Consider the following 25,168-nt stretch of genomic DNA (forward strand, 5'->3'; position numbering starts at 1 on the left):
TAATAACGTTACCAGTGAAACAGGTAATGAGAAATATAACAATGGTATGCTATTCAGGGCACGTACGCGCACAGCCTTACAAAAGGAGAATTACAGAGATGAATTTACAGGTAACTCTATGATAACAATGCACAGCAGAATTGCAGAGGCTCTCAACAAAAGCAAATGTTGTATTTGTACCCACCTACCTATCAGTGTAGATGCAGGTTTACCCTTTCTAGCTCATTACATAAGCACATCAGACATGATGGACAGAGAATGGTCTTGTCATAAGCTGAAAAATGGTAGTCACATGTGTGCCAACAATACATCTAATGTACAAAACATTGTGGACTTTCTATATTTGGATGTCTCAGACGCAGGCTTGCAGTCTTCACCTGCTCTACAAGTAACTGCAGCCACAGGGGAACCTGAATTCTGGTTAAATGTCAATTCAAAGCCCAGCACGCATGTGCTTAGTATTATAAAGACAGTAAAGGTAAAAGGCCAAAATCTAGGATATACTAACTGCACTGGAGCCACATTTGTAGTTAAAATGTCAAGCAAGTGTTCACTGACAAACCAAAGATCCTGCTGGCATTCAACAGACACAAATGGGGTACTAACGCCTAATGACACTCTATACAAGTTATAGAGTAAGGGGTGTACTCTTGATAAAAGCACATGTGGAGATACCAATGGTAATAACACAGGGTACTTTATGATATACATAGGAATCATTTATACCAAAATATTTGGAATGCCTCTGCCTAAGGGTATGTACAGTATTGGGTTTGTGGAAAATGGGCATAGTCATGGATTCCCTTGGGTGCTAAAGGACAATGTGCACTCTCCTATGTAGTCCCCTTTGTGAGAGCCACTAATAATCTGGATCAGTAACCAAGAAATATTCCCATAGAGCATGACTTGGTGCCAGGTGACCTGACATATTTGAGACAACACAGTAAAAGAGAAGTGAAAAAAGGAGATGTATCTTTTAGATTTTCTGATGGTGAGCGAACTGCTGGAACTTTATTTAATCTGTCCACTATTTATCTTGTGGAAAAGGCTGTGTCCCAAATATTGACAGTACTAGATCATATGGTAGGAGAATTAGTGGTTTCAATCAATCAGACAGTGGAAGAGCTTGCTCAAGTGAGAAAGGTGGCTTTACAGAATAGAATGGTGCTGGATCAGTTGTTGGCAGCAGAAGAAGAGGGCACGTGTGCAGTGGTAGGACAAGAATGTTGTACTTATATTGAAGACCACAGTGCTGAAATAGGTGCTCATCTGAGCAAAGTGGGAGAGTTGCAGCAGGAAATGAGAAGGTTAGGTGCTAGTGAAGGTTGGGACCCACTTGGATGGTTAGGAGGTAGTATTTCAAAGCTTTTCTCTGGAAGATTACAGTACATTGTGTTTGCTGCCCTTACTGTGGGAATCATATATCTCACCATCAAGTGTGGACCGGTAGTTTGTGTACAATGTGGTAAAGAATTTAAAAGGTTGAAGATACACCAAGAGATGACCATTGTGGTGACAGATGAGAAGGGTCAACTGGTACCGGTGAATTAGGGAAATAGCCAGGAGCAGCAGGAAAGACAGATGATGTATGCTGACATGGAGAAGTCTTATGAAAATTTACAGCTCATGGAAGTTAACTCCATATACCAGATGTTAGAAGGTGATCAGGAAGGTAGGGAAAGTACTCAGCATGTAAATTAAATTTATGAGACAGATAACAAGGTGGAAACTGACAAGGATGATTATGTTAGACATGAAATATAGATGAGTTTCAATTAACTGTCTCAAAACTCTCCTAGCCAACACTGGAAGGTTCACATCAAAAATTAGGGATTCCTGTCTGGCGCGGTGAGCATTGGTGCCAAACCCAACCGCGTGAACACTCCCTTTACCTGTGTTGTACATCTACCTAACCCTCAGTATAAAATGTGAATTTAAACCTTCTGATTTGTGTATTAGAGTGCCAAGTATATTGGCAGAGAGAATAATGATATAGATAAGTGAATACACAAAATGGAAGCTGGATGTCAGTTTGTCTATTGTTCAGAAAATAAACTGTTGCTTTAAAAGTGATTTTTATATGTTTGCAGAAACTGTGATTTTTAGTCAAAACAAAAGAAGTAAAAGCCAGCTGCACAGTATGTCATGAGACTGTGGTTAGCTAGTGTTCTGCAGAACAGGGAATGGTATCATTGCAGAATAAAGAGAATTAAAAGTAGGTGGGAGGTAAGATGTATTTTGATATTAAACAGTCATAATCACAAGATGTTGATCTAATTAATTGGAAACCCCCCGTAAGGGGAGTATCTGAATTAATAAAGGGCAGTACGGATGGTGTAATGGTTAGCATTACTGCCTCACAGCACTGAGGTCATGGATTCGATTCCCACCATGGCCCTAACTGTGTGGAGTTTGTATATTCTCCCCGTACTTGCGTTGGTTTACTCCTGGTACTCCGGTTTCCTCCAACAATCCAAAAATATACTGGTAGGTTAATTGGCTCCCAAGAAAATTAACCCTAGCGTGAATGTGACTGCGTGTATATGAAATAGAGAATATAGATTGTAAGCTCCACTGGGGCAGGGACTGATGAGAATGGCCAAATATTCTCTGTAAAGTGCTGCGGAATATTTATAAGCTATATAAATAACTGGTAATAATAATAATAATAATAATAATAAAAAATAATGATATATTCTGATAAATTATTTGTGATTGGTCTATGTATATGATTGGCCTGTTACCTTGATTGGAGTATGTAATGATGTTATGAAAGTATATAAGATGAAATCAATGTGTCAGTGTTCAGTTCATGATATTCTTTTATCGTGAGCCCTGTGAACTTCACAATGCAATAAATCTACCAAAGAGACTTCATTGTTCTTCAATTATTTTACACGACTATATCACAGCGAAACACAGGTCAGTATTGTAGGTAAATTCCTTTGCCAGAGCCAGACTTATAGAACCTTTTAGTGACATTGATGATAGGGATAGAGGAAAGTATTCACAGCGCTTCACTTTTTCCATATTTTGTTATGTTACAGCCTTATTCCAAACTGGAATAAATTAATTTTTTCCCTCAAAATTCTACACACAATACCCCATAATGATAACGGTAATTTTTTTTTTTTTTTAGATATTTGCTAATTTATTAAAAATAAAAAATGAAGAATTCACAGCCTTTTCCATGAAGTTCAAAATGGAGCTCAGGTGCATCCTGTTTCCACTGATCATCCTTGAGATGTTCCTACAGCTTAATTGGTCCACCTGTGGTAAATTCAGTTGATTGGACATGATTTGGAAAGGCACACACCTGTCTATATAAGGTCCCACACTTGACAGTGCATGTCTGAGCACAAACCAAGCATGAAGTCAAAGAAATTGTCTGTAGACCTCCGAGACAGGATTGTCTTGAGGCACAAATCTGGGGAAGGGTACAGAAAAATATCTGCTGCTTTGAAGGTCCCAATGAGCACAGTGGCCTCCATCATCTGTAAATGGAAGAAGTTCGGAACCACCAGGACTCTTCCTAGAGCTGGCTGGCCGTCTAAACTGAGTGATCGGGGGAGAAGGGCCCGAGTTAGTGAGGAGACTAAGAACCCGATGGTTACTCTGTCAGAGGTACAGCATTATTCTGTGGAGAGAGGAGAACCTGCCAGAAGGACAAACATCTCTGTTGAAATCAACCAATCAGGCCTGTATAGTAGAGTGGCCAGACTGAAGCCACTCCTTAGTAAAAAGCACATGGCAGCCTGTCTGGAATTTGCCAAAATGCACCTGAAGGACTCTCAGACCATGAGAAACAAAATTCTCTGGTCTGATAAGAAAAAGATTGAACTCTTTGGTGTGAATGCCAGGTGTCACATTTGGAGGAAACCAGGCACCACTCATCACCAGGCCAATACCATCCCTAGATTGAAGCATGGTGGTCGCAGCATCATGCTGTGGGGATGTCTTTCAGCACACAGCCAATATATCCAAGGAGGGGCTTCAGGACAACTCTGTGAATGTCCTTGAGTAGCCCAGCCAGAGATCAGACTTGAATTTGATTGAACATCTCTGGAGAGATCTGAAAATGGCTGTGCACCAACGCTTCCCATCCAACCTGATGGAGCTTGAGAGGTGCTGCAAAGAGGAATGGGCGAAACTGCCCAAATATAGGTGTGCCAAGCTTATGACATCATATTCAAAAAGAGCTGAGGCTGTAATTGCTGCCAAAGGTGCATCAACAAAGTATTGAGCAAAGGCTGTGAATACTTATGTACATGTGATTTCTTAGTTTCATATTTTTAATAAAATTGCAAAAAAAAAAAAAAAAAAAACTTTTTTCACGTTGTCATTATGGGGTATTGTGTGTAGAATTTTGAGGGAAAAAATTAATTTATTCCAATTTGGAATAAGGCTGTAACATAACAAAATGTGGAAAAAGTGAAGCACTGTGAATACTTTCCGGATGCACTGTATCTTCTTTTATTCATAAAAACTTACTGTCTCCATAGCAGCGCAGAGGGTCAACAGACAACTTGGCCTCTGATGAAGAACGAAATGTATCTCCAATCACGACTTGTGTTACTGGCAGGTGGTCTTTGTAGGACAAGATACCATCATCCTTCCTCCTACATCATAAGAGAGAGATGATAAATTAGTCATTGACTAAAGGTGTTTATATACATTAGTTTCTAATGAGGATAAAGCTTTCATTAACTTTACAAAATGATAATTGTGTAATTGCCTTAGATGCTTTAATATATAAAAAGAAGCAAAAAAGAAAAGAAAAGATTATGAATCCTTAGATATAGTTTATTACTTACTAGCTGGTGTATGAAAGATACTTTGTAAATCCATTATTTAGAGTTAAAATTACAATAAAATGCTGTAAGGGTCCAGTTAAGCATGGGGGCTATCCTCTGTTATCTTTAATGTTCAGACTGAAGGGTAATAGCCTGCGACTTGCAGGCATTGGTGGGTTTCTGTGGACTCTTGCCAATGTTTTAAAGGGACAATGACTTAAACAGGCAAAAACTTGGTTGTTGTTTTTTTACTTTTAAATGATTTCCCCTTTAAAACATTGGCCAGATTAGCTGATGCATAGAAATCACAGGCTATTACATTTACACCTGAGTTTGTTTAGAATTGCAAAACAAAATAATGATGTGATTTATAATACATTGACAATGTACTATATTATCAAATACAGTATTAGATGCACAACTTGCTCTTCTGTTTTCTTCTACATTAGAGTGTTATGCTTGTGTAGCTCACCATTTCCCAGATCCTGTGCTATTTTTTAAACCACCAACATTTTTCATTCCTATACCTCCTTGTAAAAAGCGAATGTATGCTCTCTTCTTACCACTAGTCAGTCTGACCCGCTAATAAAGGATAAATCTGTTGTTTGGTCTGTCTGAGCTAAAAAATAAAATAATTTTCTACTAAATAAGGGTGTCATTCTACGTTTACTGTAGCTGTAAGATTTGTCTGGTATCTCTGGAAGATTTCAGACTTAAGTGTTCCCAGTTCTAGTACTAGTAACACATCAACAGATCCAAAGTTTCTAGAAAATGTAATGTTTGACGCTACTGAATGGTCAAGTGCCACACGGGTAGATCCTGAGAAGAAGCATGCTGATTATTACACAGCTTACCAAGTATTATTAGATCCAATGTACGGTTGTGATGTATTAATAAGTGATCAGTAATCATTAAATATTAAAAATGTACTTTTTTGGCAGAAAATGATCTATACTGCCCCCACCTGTTTCTTTATTTCCAGAGATCTCTGTCAAAGCATTGCTAATACTATTATTAATCCTATTGTAGCCCACATACACACAGTTCTATGCAGCTCTCCAGACTGTCCTGTGCTACTTTTAATTTCATATGAAACTACTGTGTTCCAAATTAACACATTGTGGGATCATTTACAGTTGTTTTTCATAAGAATATAGGTGTATTTATAATGGATGCAGGGTGTGCAGTGCGCACGGGAACCTGGGTCCAGCAGGACCCCGCTTTGCACCCTGATTATACTTACCTTGTGCGCTGGCAAGCAGGTCCTTCCACCTCTGCAGCGCCATATTCCCAGTGACATCTTCAAGAAGATAGGGCTGCATAACAAAAGCAAAGACTTGCCCGCTTCTTCGCTGCAGTGGAAGAGGGACCCGCTTGTTGGCACAAGGTAAGAGGGGCACACAGGCCCCCTCAGGCATTAATACTCCCCTGCATAATATCCCAATGTTTTCAGTATACATCCATACCAACAATATGTACAGTAAGCATGTGTCCATATATAGTTTTTCACTTTTCATTAACGCTTTTCTCTGTATACCTGCAGAGGCAGAATGAGGGAAGGTAGAGTTGGGCAATTTTTGGCTTAGTACTGTAAGGACAAGTTTACATTAATGCAACTCAATCAGGCACTGATGCACACACAGCTGCTATGTAAATTTAAAGTGCTAATGCGTCTCTAAATGATGTTATGTGTACACTATTTTTCACAGATATCTTCAGCATTATTGCAGCAGGTAAGTGTTTTATTACTTTATTTTGATGCCTCCAAAACTGCTGCATGATGAGACAACTGCCTCTATTTCTCTTGTCTCATTAAAGGAACACTCCTATATATCATGTTGGCCATTTGGTACAGAAATGCTAATTACAGATATATTTCCCTTTGTACACCTTCTAGGATGACAAAAGCTTTGCAGTGTTAATGCCACCCTCATGAATTGTGATCATTTTTTATAATTGTTTTTTTGCACGTGTGAAATAATCCCGTGTACAACATAGGCATGAATTATTCCTATAGTAGTACTAAACAATGCTGCGCCATGTTCCACACACAATGCTGAATTTTTAGTGGACTACAAAAACTTGTGTGCATATAATAGGCACCCAAATTGAAACATTTGCAACTTAGGTGCACATTTATTTTGTTCATCTATAAAAAGTTTACTAGAATATGAGGACTTTGATAAACATGCACAAACCTAACGACTTTGGGCCTAATTAATTTAGCCGTGCAAAATTTTGCATGGCTACGATCAGTTACTCAGACATGCAGGACGATGCCCAGCACGGGGTTAGTCCGCCCCGCTTGTCTGCCCCCCCCCCCCCCCCCCGCACAAGTACAAAAACATCGCACAGTGGCGATGAGTAGCTGCGCAGAAGCTGCGCAGGCAGGGAGCTACCCAACGCTGTCTGGGTCGTAGTGGCTGCGCGTTATGTCATGCAGCAACCGCGGCCCGCCCCCGCACAGTCCGGGTACGCCTGCATTGCCCAGACTGTGCCCCTAAATCGGCGGCCAAGCGCAGCAAGCCTGCCCTCTCCCGTCCAGCGAACGCCTCTGCCTGTCAATCAGGCAGAGGCGATTGCAGGGCTGAGATGGCCATAGGCCGTCTGGCATGCGCCGGCGCACTGCGGCTCCGGCGCACGCGCAGTTCAGACCTGATCGGCTGCTTTGCGAAAACGCACAGCAGCGATCAGCTCTGAATTAGGCCCTATATGCAGCCGACTTCTTTCATCCTGCTTCTCATCAGTTCCTACTGGTCAGAGAGGAAATGCTTGAATTTAGATGTACAGTATTACACCAATGAAAACAGACAAAAATACATTTTACATTTTATTATAAGAGATGTTGGGGACGCATCTAATGAAGTTCACCAGGACGCGGTGGATGGGCCAAACTTTTTTACCAAATGTGTGCTAAGAACCTCACTTATACTCCATGTATAAGAGTTTATCAAAATTATTTTGACTGGCAGTATTCTTAGTGCTTAGAGTATACTGTACATCTGTATTTTTAATAATGGGATGTGCTGCCTTGCTGGGACTTAGTACTACAATACTACAATATAGGAACAAGGGTGCAGGTGCACCATACACCATTAAACTTATTACAACCATAATATAATATTTGAGGTTCTTGGCATAGACTCATACCAGTCACACCAATCATACCCTATCACTCGTGATAAATTTACCCAGTTAACAGTATGAACAACAACGGAGCATCAGATCAACCCTGATGCAACCAAACATAACCCTTATTTAAGCAATAACTATATCAAGCATTGCAGAAGAAGTCCGCACTTGGCACGGGCGCCCAGCATCCACTATGGACTACGAGAAATAGATTTACCGGTAAGTAAAATCTTATTTTCTCTAACGTCCTAGTGGATGCTGGGGACTCCGTAAGGACCATGGGGATTATACCAAAGCTCCCAAACGGGCGGGAGAGTGCGGATGACTCTGCAGCACCGAATGAGCAAACACAAGGTCCTCCTCAGCCAGAATATCAAACTTGTAACACTTTGCAAAAGTGTTCGAACCTGACCAAGTAGCTGCTCGGCAAAGCTGTAATGCCGAGACCCCTCGGGCAGCTGCCCAAGAAGAGCCCACCTTCCTTGTGGAGTGGGCTTTTACTGATTTTGGAAGCGGCAATCCAGCCGCAGAATGAGCCCGCCGAATCGTGTTACAGATCCAGCGAGCAATAGTTTGCTTTGAAGCGGGAGCACCCAGCTTGTTGGGTGCATACAGGATAAACAGCGACTCAGTTTTCCTGACTCTAGCCGTTCTGGCTACATAAACCTTCAAAGCCCTGATCACATCTAGTAACTCGGAATCCTCCAAGTCACGAGTAGCCACAGGCACCACAATAGGTTGGTTCATATGAAAAGATGACACCACTTTTGGCAGAAATTGTGGACGGGTCCGAAATTCTGCCCTGTCCATATGGAAAACCAGATAGGGGCTTTTATGTGACAAAGCCGCTAATTCTGACACACGCCTAGCTGAAGCCAAGGCTAATAGCATGACCACCTTCCACGTGAGAAATTTTAACTCCACGATTTTGAGTGGCTCAAACCAGTGTGACTTCAGGAAACTCAACACCAAGTTAAGATCCCAAGGTGCCACTGGAGGCACAAAAGGGGGCTGAACATGCAGCACTCCCTTTACAACGTCTGAACTTCAGGAAGAGAAGCCAGTTCTTTTTGAAAGAAAATGGATAGGGCCGAAATCTGGACCTTAATGGAACCCAATTTCAGGGCCAAAGTCACTCCCGACTGTAGGAAGTGAAGGAAAACGGCCCAGCGGGAATTCCTCCATAGGGGCATTCCTGGCCTCACACCAAGCAACATATTTACGCCATATACGGTGATAATGTTGAGCCATCACATCCTTCCTAGCCTCTATCAGCGTAGGAATGACCTCATCCGGAATGCCTTTTTCTGCTAGGATCCGGCGTTCAACCGCCATGCCGTCAAACGCAGCCGCGGTAAGTCTAGGAACAGACAGGGCCCCTGTTGCACAAGTCCTGTTTTAGAGGCAGAGGCCACGGGTCCTCTGTGAGCATTTATTGCAGATCTGGATACCAAGTCCTTCTTGGCCAATCCGGGACAAAGAGTATTGTTCTCACTCCTCTTTTCCTTATGATTCTCAGCACCTTGGGTATGAGAGGAAGAGGAGGAAATACATAGACCGACGGGAACACCCACGGTGTCACCAGTGCGTCCACAGCTATCGCCTGAGGGTCTCCTGACCTGGCGCAATATCTCTGCAGCTTTTTGTTGAGGCGGGATGCCATCATGTCCACCTGTGGCAGTTCCCACCGACCTGCAATCTGCATGAAGACTTCTTGATGAAGTCTCCACTCTCCTGGGTGGAGGTCGTGCCTACTGAGGAAGTCTGCTTCCCAGTTGTCCACTCCCGGAATGAACACTGCTGACAGTGCGCTTATGTGATTCTCTGCCCAGCGAAGAATTCTGGTGGCTTTTACCATCGCCACCCTGCTCCTTGTGCCGCCTTGGCGGTTTACATGAGCCACTGCGGTGATATTGTCTGACTGAATCAGAACCGGTTGGTCGCGAAGCAGGGTCTCCGCTTGACTTAGGGCGTTGTATATGGCCCTTAGTTCCAGGATATTGATGTGAAGGCAAGTCTCCTGCCTTGACCACAGCCCTTGGTAATTTCTTCCCTGTGTGACTGCCCCCCACCCTCGGAGGCTTGCATCCGTGGTCACCAGGACCCAGTCCTGAATGCCGAATCTGCGACCTTCGAGAAGGTGAGCACTCTGCAGCCACCACAGGAGAGACACCCTGGCCCTGGGGGATAGGGTGATTAATCTGAAGATGTGATCCGGACCACTTGTCCAGTAAGTCCCATTGGAAGGTCCTCGCATGGAACCTGCCGAAGGTAATGGCCTCGTATGATGCCACCCTCCTTCCCAGGACTCGAGTGCAGTGATGCACTGACACCTGTTTTGGTTTTAATAGATTCCTGACCAGTGTCACAAGCTCCTGAGCTCTCTCTATCGGGAGATAAACCCTTTTCTGGTCTGTGTCTAGGATCATGCCTAGGAGAGGCAGATGAGCTGTAGGAACCAACTGCGACTTTGGAATATATAGAATCCAGCCGTGTTGCCGTTACACTTCCAGAGAAAGTGATACGCTGTTCAGCAACTGCTCTCTTGATCTCGCTTTTGTGAGGAGATCGTCCAAGTACGTGATAATAGTGACACCTTGCTTCCGCAGGAGCACCATCATTCCCGCCATTACCTTGGCGAATATTCTCAAGGCCGTGGAGAGACCAAACGGCAACGTCTGAAATTGGTAATGACAACCCCGTACCGCAATTCTGAGGTACGCCTGATGAGGTGGATAAATGGGGACATGAAGGTATGCATCCTTTATGTCCCGAGTCACCATAAAATCTCCCCCTTTCAGGCTTGCAATGACCGCTCTTAGCGATTCCATCTTGAACTTGAACCTTTTCAGGTATATGTTCAGGGATTTTAAATTCAATATGGGTCTGACCGAACCATCTGGTTTCGGGACTACAACATGGTCGAATAATAATCCCCTCCTTGTTGAAGGAGGGGAACCTTGACCACCACCTGTTGAAGATACAATTTGTGAATTGCAGTTAACACTGTTTCCCTCTCGTGGGGGGGAAGCCGGCAGGGCCGTCGGTGAGAGGGCATCTTCTCAAAGTCCAGCTCGTATCCCTGAGACACAATATCTATTGCCCAGGGATCTAACAGGGAGTGAACCCACTTGTGGCTGAACTTACGAAGGCGTGCCCCCACCGGGCCTAGCTCCGCCTGTGGAGCCCCAGCGACATGCGGTGGATTTTTGTAGAGGCCGGGGAGGACTTCTGTTCCTGGGAACTAGCTGTGTTGTGCAGCTTCTTTCCTCTGCCCCCGCCTCTGGCAAGAAAGGACGCACCTCTGACTTTCTTGTATCTTTATTCGAAAGGCTGCATTTGATAATGTCGTGCTTTCCTAGGCTGTGCAGGAATATAAGGCAAAATATCAGAATTACCAGCTATAGCTGTGGAGACCAGGTCCGAGAACCCTTCTCCACACAATCCTCAGCCTTCCATATGCCTCTTAAGTCGGCATCATCTGTCCATTGCATATTATACAGGACACGTCAAGCAGAAATCGACATAGCTTTGACTCTAGGCCCAGTATACTCATGTCTCTTTGGGCATGTTTTATATATACATATCTCTTAAGACAGCATCTTTAATATATATATATATCTATATATACATATGTATATCTATATACATACTAGGGTCTCAATCTCTGTTGATAAGGTACCTCTCCACGCTGCCACAGCGCTATAAACCCATGCCGACACAATCGCCGGTCTGAGTAGTATACCAGAATGTGCACGCTATCTGCAGGATCCCTGAGAATAGCTGTTACGTTAGGGCTACCTTTTGGGCAAACGTGACACCCTAGGGGAAGATTCCCATCACATCCTGTCCCTAGTGGGGAAAGGATACTGCCTGAGAATTCTTTGTGGGAAACTGCAGTCTCTTGTCTGGAGATTCACGCTCTTTTTCCTCATGAGAGGAGGGAAATTTACCTCAGCTTTCTTCCCCTTAAACATGTGTACCCTTGTGTCAGGGACAGATGAGTCATCAGTGATATGCAAATCATCTTTTATTACAATAATCATATATTGAATACTTTTCTGCCATTTTGGCTGTAACTTTGCATTATCGTAGTCGACACTGGAGTCAAACTCCGTGTCGATATCAGTGTCTATTATTTTGGATAGTGAGCATTGAGAGACTCTAAAGGTCTCTGCGACATAGGGACAGACATGGGTAGATTTCCTGTCTGTTCTCTAATGTTTTGTGCAATAAATTCACCTTAGCACTTAATTACACATATCCAAACAGGTGTCGGCGTTGTCGATGGAGACACCCTCTCACACACATATTTGCTCCATCTCCTCCTTAGGGGAGCCTTTTACCTCAGACATGTCGACGCACACGTACCGACACACCACACACTCAGGGAATGCTCATCTGAAGACAATTCCCCCATAAGGCCCTTTGGAGAGACAGAGAGAGAGTATGCCAGCACACACCCCAGCGCTATTAACCCAGGAATAACACAGTAACTTAATGTTAACCCAGTAGCTGCTGTTTATATTGATTTTTGTGCCTAATTATGTGCCCCCCTCTCTTTTTACCCTCTTCTACCGTGTAACTGCAGGGGAGAGACTGGGGAGCTTCCTCTCAGTGGTGCTGTGGAGAAAAAACATGGCGCTGGTGAGTGCTGAGGAAGAAGCCCCGCCCCCTCGACGGCGGGCTTCTGTCCCGCTTTCATGTACAATTTTGGTGGGGGCTCATACATATATACAGTGCCCAACTGTATATTATGCAAACTTTTGCCAAGAGGTTCTCTAATTGCTGCCCAGGGCGCCCCCCCCCCATGCGCCCTGCACCCTACAGTGACCGGAGTATGTGGGTTTAGTGTGGGAGCAATGGCGCACAGCTGCAGTGCTGTGCGCTACCTCATATGAAGACTGGAGTGTTCTGCCGCCGATTTCGAAGTCTTCTTGCTTCTGTCACCGGCTTCTGTCTTCTGGCTCTGCGAGGGGGACGGCGGCGCGGCTCCGGGATTGGACGACCAAGGGTGCGATCCTGTGTACGATCCCTCTGGAGCTAATGGTGTCCAGTAGCCTAAGAAGCAGGACCTATCTTCAGTGAGTAGGGCTGCTTCTCTCCCCTCAGTCCCATGTAGCAGAGAGCCTGTTGCCAGCAGATCTCTCTGAAAATAAAAAACCTAACAAAATACTTTCTTTTTAGCAAGCTCGGGAGAGCTCACTAAGTAGCACCCAGCTCGTCCGGGCACAGATTCTAACTGAGGTCTGGAGGAGGGACATAGAGGGAGGAGCCAGAACACACCAGAATCCAAATTCTTTCTTAAAGTGCCCTGTCTCCTGCGGAGCCCGTCTATTCCCCATGGTCCTTACGGAGTCCCCAGCATCCACTAGGATGTTAGAGAAAACAGCAGTAAGGTGTCAGAGTGTTAGAAAGTGAGGTTTTGCTGAGCAGTGTTACAAGTGTAAAAGATATGTGAAAAATGCTAATAAAAATATAAAACAAAAACAACGTGATATGTGTTAATAGTAAATGTAAGGTAGGGATGCCCCAAAGTGGCCCATCCAGAATAATAAAAGAAGCTCTACGCCCCAAACGTTCACCCCCAAATTGCCTTTGTATATAATGTAAAGGATCTTACCTATGTTTTTTGTGCAGCATTTGCTGTTTCCCTGTTTAAAAGCCTAAGAGGCAGTGGGTGGGGTGCTAATCCAGAGATGAGGGCTGTACCAATCCCTCAGGTGTATATACACACACATAATATAGACTATAAGGAGAGGGGGCCTGGACTGCACACCCTGGCTTATTATAATGGGATGTGCTACCTTGCTGGGACTTAGTACTACAATACTACAATATAGGAACAAGGGTGCAGGTGCACCATATACCATTACAATTATTACAACCTATCTAATGAAGTTTACCTGGATGTGGTGGATGGGCCCAAATTTTTAGCTAAATTTGTGCTAAGAACTTCACTTATACTCCATGTTAATTGTAAGAGTTTATCAAATTTATTTTGGCTACTAGTATTCTTAATGCTTACAGTGTGCACCTGCATTTTTCTTCTCAGCATGGTAGCACCTCTCATTATGTTTAAAAATAGGGTGTGCAGTCCAAGTCCTCCCCCTTATCCAAAAATAAATTTTAGTCAATACTCATTTTTGTTAATACTCCCCTTCCCCATTACAGATATATGGTGGTCATATGCCATGAAACCCCCCCTGCCAGCACTGCACTGGAACATTGTTATGAGAGAGTGCCCATCGCTGTCTCTCCATCCAGCACTAAGACCCTGAACTTATGGTGGCGAGACTACTGCAAATGCACTTGTTTTAAGCTCTGTTCTCCATACTATAAGGATGTGCCCCCGAGAGTCTCCAGCAATACTCTAATAGAGCATTACAGAAGCCAGTAACCCTAGATAGTTCCACTGCACCACCACCGCTATAACATATACTCAACTGCCCCCTATTATACATATCTGCTGCATTAACCCTGTTTCATGCTGTAAACTTATTCTACCTGGTTAATAAACCTAAGACTTGATTAAGTTATTTACCATTTGGACTATTTTCCATCGCATACTGCTGCCACTTATATCAGACTACAGAATTTCCAATAATCCTCTCTCCCCGCATCAACAATCTGGGAGCTGTCTAAATTCAAGCAGTACCTGGTTTCTTAATAGTAGAGGAGTTTATCAAGCAGAGCTGTGGCTAAGGGCTCTGGAAAGTATTCCTCTGTCAGACCACCAGACTATAATACAAATATTATTATACAAACATACTGTAGGTTTGGAGCTGTATTAATTTGGAAGAGAACAGTAGAGCAGCAGTACCTTATGGCTTATAAGAATGAAAAAAACCCCACTAAATCAGGAGGGTAAAAAGCCAAATATGAAAAGGAGTGTTTGGTCATAAGTCTTGCTGGGATGGACAACTCTTGCTGGAATGGTAGGGATGCTGACTGTACAATTACAATTGTCAAATACCAATCACAGAGGCACAGAATCTAATGTATCAGTCAGTGGCCTACACCAGGGACCCCCATTTTGCTGATTCCAATACGCAGGTCACAGCCCTTTGATTGGGTTCCTATGTATGGGCTGGTGGGTACAAAGACAGACAATAAGACTGGTTGCCGTGAGGTGTACTTCAGAGTATTTGACAAAAATGGGTAAAAATCAGTTGGGCAATATGGTACCTGGGAATGTGCAGAATCATGTCAAATGAATAGCCAAAGTTGGAACCATGAAGTCACTAGATTTAGTACCAAGGAAGCAAGCAAGAAGACTCATCAGACATACCTGATCAGAACACAGGAAGGTAAGCAGGGAGTTTAACAATAACAGACAGTGGAGATTAGGTAGTGAGTCTAATACTCTGGCAGTGAAAGGTGCCCAGAGACTTCCTTACGTGATGTCATGCTTGGTGCACCTGGCCCTTTAACTTTCAAATAAAGCATTATTATTATTATATTTATATGGCACCACAAGGGTTCCGCATCGCCCAATTACAGAGTACATAAACAAATAATCAAAACAGGCATTGCACATATCCCTATGGGAGCCACATCAGCATGTAGACAGAGATGCCGCCAGCAGCTGGGCAGGACAGAGCGGGCTGCAGCAAGGAAGAAGAGATAATACCAGCAATCCATGCAGCAGCTAGTAGTGATGAGCGGGTTCGGTTCCTCGGAATCCGAACCCCCCCGAACTTCAGCCTTTTTACACGGATCCGAGGCAGACTCGGATCTTCCCGCCTTGCTCGGCTAACCCGAGCGCGCCCGAACGTCATCATCCCGCTGTCGGATTCTCGCGAGGCTCGGATTCTATCGCGAGACTCGGATTCTATATAAGGAGCCGCGCGTCGCCGCCATTTTCACACGTGCATTGAGATTGATAGGGAGAGGACGTGGCTGGCGTCCTCTCCGTTTATAGAGAAGAGAGTAGAGAGTTAGAGACACTATTTACTAATTTTGGGGAGCATATTAGGACTGGAGTACTACTACTTGCTGATAGTGTGACCAGTGACCATTGACCACCAGTTTAATTAATCCGTTCTCTGCCTGAAAAAAAACGATACACAGTGTGACACAGTCACATACCATATCTGTGCTCAGCCTCAGTGTGCTGCATCATCATATGTAATACTGTATATCTGACTGTGCTGAGTGCTCACTGCTCACACAGCTTAATTGTGGGGGAGACTGGGGAGCAGTTAGAGCAGGAGTACATAAATAATATATTTTAAGTACAGTGCACACTTTTGCTGCCAGAGTGCCACACTGCCAGTGTGACTGACCAGTGACCACACTGACCACCAGTATATTGTGATTGTCTGCTTAGGACGGAGTACTACTTGCTGATAGTGTGACCAGTGACCAGTGACCACCACCAGTTTAATTAATCCGTTCTCTGCCTGAAAAAAAACGATACACAGTGTGACACAGTCACATACCATATCTGTGCTCAGCCCAGTGTGCTGCATCATATGTAATACTGTATATCATTATCTGACTGTGCTGAGTGCTCACTGCTCACACAGCTTAATTGTGGGGGAGACTGGGGAGCAGTTATAGCAGGAGTACATATTTTAAGTACAGTGCACACTTTTGCTGCCAGGGTGCCACTGCCAGTGTGACTGACCAGTGACCACTGACCACCAGTATATTGTGATTGTCTGCTGACCACCAGTATATTGTGATTGTCTGCCTGAAAAAGTTAAACACTCGTCGTGTGGTGTTTTTATAAACGCATTCTGCAGACAGTGTCCAGCAGGTCCGTCATTACATAATATATACCTGTCCGGCTGCAGTACTAGTGTGATATATATATATTTTAATTTTATCTCATTATCATCCAGTCTATATTAGCAGCAGACACAGTACGGTAGTCCACGGCTGTAGCTACCTCTGTGTCGGCAGTCGCTCGTCCATCCATAATTGTATACCACCTACCCGTGTTTTTTCTTCTTCTTCTATCTTCTTGATACTAGTAGCTTACTTTAGGAGTCTGCAGTGCTGACAGACAGTATCCAGCAGGTCCGTCATTACATAATATATACCTGTCCGGCTGCAGTACTAGTGTGATATATATATATATTTTAATTTTATCTCATTATCATCCAGTCTATATTAGCAGCAGACACAGTACGGTAGTCCACGGCTGTAGCTACCTCTGTGTCGGCAGTCGCTCGTCCATCCATAATTGTATACCACCTACCCGTGGTTTTTTTTTTCTATCTTCTTGATACTAGTAGCTTACTTTAGGAGTCTGCAGTGCTGACAGACAGTGTCCAGCAGGTCCGTCATTACATAATATATACCTGTCCGGCTGCAGTACTAGTGTGATATATATATATATATATTTTAATTTTATCTCATTATCATCCAGTCTATATTAGCAGCAGACACAGTACGGTAGTCCACGGCTGTAGCTACCTCTGTGTCGGCAGTCGCTCGTCCATCCATAATTGTATACCACCTACCCGTGTTTTTTTTTTCTATCTTCTTGGTACTAGTAGCTTACTTTAGGAGTCTGCAGTGCTGACAGACAGTGTCCAGCAGGTCCGTCATTACATAATATATACCTGTCCGGCTGCAGTACTAGTGTGATATATATATATATTTTAATTTTATCTCATTATCATCCAGTCTATATTAGCAGCAGACACAGTACGGTAGTCCACGGCTGTAGCTACCTCTGTGTCGGCAGTCGCTCGTTATCCATAAGTATACTAGTATCCATCCATCTCCATTGTTTACCTGAGGTGCCTTTTAGTTGTGCCTATTAAAATATGGAGAACAAAAATGTTGAGGTTCCAAAAATAGGGAAAGATCAAGATCCACTTCCACCTCGTGCTGAAGCTGCTGCCACTAGTCATGGCCGAGACGATGAAATTCCATCAACGTCGTCTGCCAAGGCCGATGCCCAATGTCATAGTACAGAGCATGTAAAATCCAAAACACCAAATATCAGTAAAAAAAGGACTCAAAAATCTAAAATAAAATTGTCGGAGGAGAAGCGTAAACTTGCCAATATGCCATTTACCACACGGAGTGGCAAGGAACGGCTGAGGCCCTGGCCTATGTTCATGGCTAGTGGTTCAGCTTCACATGAGGATGGAAGCACTCAGCCTCTCGCTAGAAAAATGAAAAGACTCAAGCTGGCAAAAGCACAGCAAAGAACTGTGCGTTCTTCGAAATCACAAATCCACAAGGAGAGTCCAACTGTGTCGTTTGCGATGCCTGACCTTCCCAACACTGGACGTGAAGAGCATGCGCCTTCCACCATTTGCACGCCCCCTGCAAGTGCTGGAAGGAGCACCCGCAGTCCAGTTCCTGATAGTCAGATTGAAGATGTCAGTGTTGAAGTACACCAGGATGAGGAGGATATGGGTGTTGCTGGTGCTGGGGAGGAAATTGACCAGGAGGATTCTGATGGTGAGGTGGTTTGTTTAAGTCAGGCACCCGGGGAGACACCTGTTGTCCGTGGGAGGAATAGGGCCATTGACATGCCTGGTGAAAATACCAAAAAAATCAGCTCTTCGGTGTGGAAGTATTTCAACAGAAATGCGGACAACATTTGTCAAGCCGTGTGTTGCCTTTGTCAAGCTGTAATAAGTAGGGGTAAGGACGTTAACCACCTCGGAACATCCTCCCTTATACGTCACCTGCAGCGCATTCATCATAAGTCAGTGACAAGTTCAAAAACTTTGGGCGACAGCGGAAGCAGTCCACTGACCAGTAAATCCCTTCCTCTTGTAACCAAGCTCACGCAAACCACCCCACCAACTCCCTCAGTGTCAATTTCCTCCTTCCCCAGGAATGTCAATAGTCCTGCAGGCCATGTCACTGGCAATTCTGACGAGTCCTCTCCTGCCTGGGATTCCTCCGATGCATCCTTGCGTGTAACGCCTACTGCTGCTGGCGCTGCTGTTGTTGCTGCTGGGAGTCGATGGTCATCCCAGAGGGGAAGTCGTAAGACCACTTTTACTACTTCCACCAAGCAATTGACTGTCCAACAGTCCTTTGCGAGGAAGATGAAATATCACAGCAGTCATCCTGCTGCAAAGCGGATAACTGAGGCCTTGGCATCCTGGGCGGTGAGAAACGTGGTTCCGGTATCCATCATTACTGCAGAAGCAACTAGAGACTTGTTGGAGGTACTGTGTCCCCGGTACCAAATACCATCTAGGTTCCATTTCTCTAGGCAGGCGATACCGAAAATGTACACAGACCTCAGAAAAAGACTCACCAGTGTCCTAAAAAATGCAGTTGTACCCAATGTCCACTTAACCACGGACATGTGGACAAGTGGAGCAGGGAAGGCTCAGGACTATATGACTGTGACAGCCCACTGGGTAGATGTATGGACTCCCGCCGCAAGAACAGCAGCGGCGGCACCAGTAGCAGCATCTCGCAAACGCCAACTCTTTCCTAGGCAGGCTACGCTTTGTATCACCGCTTTCCAGAATACGCACACAGCTAAAAACCTCTTACGGCAACTGAGGAAGATCATCGCAGAATGGCTTACCCCAATTGGACTCTCCTGTGGATTTGTGGCATCGGACAACGCCAGCAATATTGTGTGTGCATTAAATATGGGCAAATTCCAGCACGTCCCATGTTTTGCACATACCTTGAATTTGGTGGTGCAGAATTATTTAAAAAATGAGAGGGGCGTGCAAGAGATGCTGTCGGTGGCCAGAAGAATTGCGGGACACTTTCGGCGTACAGGCACCACGTACAGAAGACTGGAGCACCACCAAAAACACCTGAACCTGCCCTGCCATCATCTGAAGCAAGAAGTGGTAACGAGGTGGAATTCAACCCTCTATATGCTTCAGAGGTTGGAGGTGCAGCAAAAGGCCATTCAAGCCTATACAACTGAGCACGATATAGGAGGTGGAATGCACCTGTCTCAAGCGCAGTGGAGAATGATTTCAACGTTGTGCAAGGTTCTGCAACCTTTTGAACTTGCCACACGTGAAGTCAGTTCAGACACTGCCAGCCCGAGTCAGGTCATTCCCCTCATCAGGCTTTTGCAGAAGAAGCTGGAGACATTGAAGGAGGAGCTAACACAGAGCGATTCCGCTAGGCATGTGGGACTTGTGGATGGAGCCCTTAATTCGCTTAACAAGGATTCACGGGTGGTCAATCTGTTGAAATCAGAGCACTACATTTTGGCCACCGTGCTCGATCCTAGATTTAAAACCTACCTTGGATCTCTCTTTCCGGCAGACACAAGTCTGCTGGGGTTCAAAGAACTGCTGGTGACAAAATTGTCAAGTCAAGCGGAACGCGACCTGTCAACATCTCCTCCTTCACATTCTCCCGCAACTGGGGGTGCGAGGAAAAGGCTCAGAATTCCGAGCCCACCCGCTGGCGGTGATGCAGGGCAGTCTGGAGCGACTGCTGATGCTGACATCTGGTCCGGACTGAAGGACCTGACAACGATTACGGACATGTCGTCTACTGTCACTGCATATGATTCTCTCCCCATTGAAAGAATGGTGGAGGATTATATGAGTGACCGCATCCAAGTAGGCACGTCAGACAGTCCGTACTTATACTGGCAGGAAAAAGAGGCAATTTGGAGGCCCTTGCACAAACTGGCTTTATTCTACCTAAGTGGCCCTCCCACAAGTGTGTACTCCGAAAGAGTGTTTAGTGCCGCCGCTCACCTTGTCAGCAATCGGCGTACGAGGTTACATCCAGAAAATGTGGAGAAGATGATGTTCATTAAAATTAATTATAATCAATTCCTCCGTGGAGACATTGACCAGCAGCAATTGCCTCCACAAAGTAGTACACAGGGAGCTGAGATGGTGGATTCCAGTGGGGACGAATTGATAATCTGTGAGGAGGAGGAGGATGTACACGGTGATATATCGGAGGATGATGATGAGGTGGACATCTTGCCTCTGTAGAGCCAGTTTGTGCAAGGAGAGATTAATTGCTTCTTTTTTGGTGGGGGTCCAAACCAACCCGTCATTTCAGTCACAGTCGTGTGGCAGACCCTGTCACTGAAATGATGGGTTGGTTAAAGTGTGCATGTCCTGTTTATACAACATAAGGGTGGGTGGGAGGGCCCAAGGACAATTCCATCTTGCACCTCTTTTTTCTTTCATTTTTCTTTGCGTCATGTGCTGTTTGGGGAGTATTTTTTTGAAGGGCTATCCTGCGTGACACTGCAGTGCCACTCCTAGATGGGCCAGGTGTTTGTGTCGGCCACTAGGGTCGCTTAGCTTACTCACACAGCTACCTCATTGCGCCTCTTTTTTTTCTTCTTTGCGTCATGTGCTGTTTGGGGAGTGTTTTTTGAAGGGCCATCCTGCGTGACACTGCAGTGCCACTCCTAGATGGGCCAGGTGTTTGTGTCAGCCACTAGGGTCGCTTAGCTTACTCACACAGCTACCTCATTGCGCCTCTTTTTTTCTTTGCGTCATGTGCTGTTTGGGGAGTAGTTTTTTGAAGGGCCAGCCTGCGTGACACTGCAGTGCCACTCCTAGATGGGCCAGGTGTTTGTGTCGGCCACTAGGGTCGCTTAGCTTACTCACACAGCTACCTCATTGCGCCTCTTTTTTTTCTTTGCGTCATGTGCTGTTTGGGGGGTGTTTTTTGGAAGGGCCATCCTGCGTGACACTGCAGTGCCACTCCTAGATGGGCCAGGTGTTTGTGTCGGCCACTTGGGTCGTTGACCTTAGTCACACAGCTACCTCATTGCGCCTCTTTTTTTCTTTGCATCATGTGCTGTTTGGGGAGTGTTTTTTGGAAGGGCCATCCTGCGTGACACTGCAGTGCCACTCCTAGATGGGCCAGGTGTTTGTGTCGGCCACTTGGGTCGTTGAGCTTAGTCACACAGCTACCTCATTGCGCCTCTTTTTTTCTTTGCGTCATGTGCTGTTTGGGGAGTGTTTTTTGGAAGGGCCATCCTGCGTGACACTGCAGTGCCACTCCTAGATGGGCCAGGTGTTTGTGTCGGCCACTTGGGTCGCTTAGCTTAGTCATCCAGCGACCTTGGTGCAAATTTTAGGACTAAAAATAATATTGTGAGGTGTGAGGTGTTCAGAATAGACTGAAAATGAGTGGAAATTATGGTTTTTGAGGTTAATAATACTTTGGGATCAAAATGACCCCCAAATTCTATGATTTAAGCTGTTTTTTAGGGTTTTTTGAAAAAAACACCCGAATCCAAAACACACCCGAGTCCGACAAAAAAAATTCGGTGAGGTTTTGCCAAAACGCGTTCGAACCCAAAACACGGCCGCGGAACCGAACACAAAACCAAAACACAAAACCCGAAAAATTTCAAGTGCACATCCCTAGCAGCTAGGACAGGTTCTGTTTGCTGTGCGGATAACTTCACTGCGGTGGGTGCTGGCCAGCACCTGTTCATGATAGACCACTGCAGCCCTTGGAGACCATTGCCACTATACCCAGTGAGTAGGAACAAGGCTCCGACATATGGTGAGATTCTACATAAGGTTTATGGGGAGCCTTCCTGTGGAATTGCTTACCAGTCGAGGGGCATGGATATCTGACGACTTAACCCAACATCTCTCCTCAGGGCCAAATCGCTTCCAAATCACCAAATACTGACTAGATGCCTGGGTGATGCTGGAGTCCAGGATTTGATTAACTTCATATTCTACCTGGTGGTCAACCAAGATTGCCAAAGGAGGGCACATGGAAGAGGAAAACTGATTTAGATTTACAGAATTTAGAAGAGAAAAGTGGAAGACAGTAGGAATATTAAGTGTAGGTGGGATCTTCTACCTGAACACCACCGGATTGATAACTTGTGAAATTTGTTTACGCACAATGAATCTAGCAGCAAGTTTCTCAGTATGCACCTTTAAATGTAGATGTCTATTTGACAGAGCAAAACCTTAGTTTCTAGCTTTAGCAAAGGAACCTTCTTTTAATCATCCTGGTCGATACATAGATCCTGATAATTCTTGTCCAGGTGTTGATTTACACATTCCATTTGACAATTACTCGGAGGATTATATGCTGACAATAAATTTAATTTAATGTTGAAGCATTTACAGAGACTCTTCAGGGGTTTGCTAATTTTGTAACTAAAAGCAATCTCTTTAAGGGTACAAAATGTTCACTGCTACCCAGATGGAATTGAGTCCTTGACAAAAGGTTAGTTCAGCAATGAAGTTGATAGAAATAGGTTTCCATGAAGGATCAGGAGTTTGAATAGGATGCAAGGGGCCCATAGGAAATTGAGGATGGGTGTTATGCTAAGCACAAATTGAACATTCTGCCACAAAATCTTATACATTCTAACGCACTGACAGCAAGCAGATGTTCATGATTATCATGTCCAACATTTTCATCCCACCTGCATACCCAGTTAAACATCATGCATCTTCCCATTGGAGTAGTTTTCAATGAAGCTCATGTGGAACAAATAACTTTCAAGGGGATGTTTTTACTTTATTAGTCACAGAAAGGAAGCAAGTCAGATTTTGAATGAGTTTATCTTTACAAACCGCTTCCTCTTCAATGCACAAGACAATGAATCAACCTTCCTATTTCTGTTTCCTGGACAATATGTGATGACAAGATTAAAATTTTCAAAGAATAAAGACCATCTGGCTTGCGCTGTTTTAATGTGCAGCAGAATTTTATGGTCAGTGAAGACCTTCACAGGGACTTTTGCTCCTTCCAATAGGTGCTACCACTCCTGTTTTATCCCTAACAATTCCTTGTCCCTAAAAAATTTTTTCTTAGGAACGGAAAACTTGTGGGAGAAAAAATTCCAGGGGTACTACTTTCTGGTTTCGAGAGAGAACATCCGCAACTCCAACCGTAAGAAAAAGGCTTTGACTGTCTTAGAATTGCAGATGTGAAAAGTTGAGAGAATGCATTCTCAGCCCCAAGAGGCCAATCCTTGGTGTTCTATGAGCTCTTGGTAGGATCTATGATAGGAGCAAAGAACGATGGGGCTGATGCATTAAGCTTGGAGAAGTAATAAAGTAGTGATAAGTGCAAGGTTATAAGACACCAGCCAATCAGCTCTAATATGTAAATAGACAGTTATGAGCTGATTGACTGGTGCATTATCACCTTGCGCTTATCACCGCTTTATCACTTCTTTATGCCTTATCCAAGCTTAATACATCTGCCACTATATTTGCTCCCTATGGAGACCACTAACCTAACATTGTAACATAGTTATTGAGGTTGAAAAAAGGCAAAATGCCCATCTAGTTCAACCTTTTTTTTTAATAATTCTTACACTAATCTGTATTTAACATTATTTTAACCATACTAACCCAGATGAAGTTCAGTTAATAGGTTTAACTAACACCATAAATCATGCTTTTTCTAAAATACCCTCACTTTAAATGCTATATCCTTGGATATTTCTTTTAGTTAGGAATTTATCTAATCCATTTTTAAATTTATTGATTGAGTCCACCATTACTACCTTCTCAAGCAGTGAATTCCAAACCTTACTGCCCTTACTGTGAAGAACCCTTTTCTTCGTTGGTTAAGAAATTTTCTCTCCTCTAACCTCAGATGGTGTCCACGTGTCCTGTGTAGAGATTTTTCAATTAACAAATCTCGTGATAGATCCTTGTATTGTCCCTTTATATATTTGTAAATATTAATAATGTCTCCTCTAAGCCGCCTTTTTTTGAGTGTGAACATATCTAACCTAGTAAGCCTTTCCTCATAATCCAGTGCCTCCAACCCCTTAATCAATTTGGTGCCTCGCCTCTGAACCCTTTCAAGATTGAAGATGTCTTTTTTGTAGTACGGTGCCCAGAACTGAACACAATATTCAAGGTGCGGCCGTACCAATGATTTGTACAATGGCAGGATTACAATCTTATCCCTTGACTCAATTCCCCGCTTTATGCATGGTAACACGTTATTAGCTTTTGATGCTGCACTATGACATTGGGTACTGCTACTAAGCCTATTAACAATGAGCACCCACATATCTTTTTCAACTACTGTTTCCCCTACATTTTTCCCATTTAGTTTATAGGTTACATGATTGTTTTTCGTCCCAAAGTTAAATACTAGGTGTGATGATGAACGATAGCTGCGGGAAGTTTGCTTCCATTTACTCCAATTATACAAAAAGGAGACCGCAAAGGCATGTTAGACATTCCAGACTCTTAAACTACTGTATTTTAGCAGTAATAAAGTTCCTGTTTGCTCCGATATCCAAAAAGACCATAGATGGCTCTGAAGATTTGTTCGACAGCAAAGAGACATCAATTGAA

At 44.1% G+C, this 25,168-nt stretch overlaps 1 protein-coding gene across 3 annotated transcripts in view; it reads right to left on the reverse strand.

Moving 5' to 3' along the window:
* Positions 1 to 25,168, reverse strand: part of CNTNAP2 (contactin associated protein 2) — a 2,955,022-nt gene that overhangs the window by 475,602 nt on the left and 2,454,252 nt on the right. For all 3 annotated transcript variants that reach the window (XM_063922438.1, XM_063922437.1, XM_063922439.1), the window contains exon 15: positions 4,492 to 4,619. In XM_063922438.1, the coding sequence (XP_063778508.1) occupies positions 4,492 to 4,619 (128 nt within the window). The remainder of the gene's footprint in view (positions 1 to 4,491; positions 4,620 to 25,168) is intronic.

The sequence above is a fragment of the Pseudophryne corroboree genome, chromosome 5 (genome assembly GCF_028390025.1).
Source record: "Pseudophryne corroboree isolate aPseCor3 chromosome 5, aPseCor3.hap2, whole genome shotgun sequence".
Lineage (NCBI taxonomy): Eukaryota > Metazoa > Chordata > Amphibia > Anura > Myobatrachidae > Pseudophryne > Pseudophryne corroboree.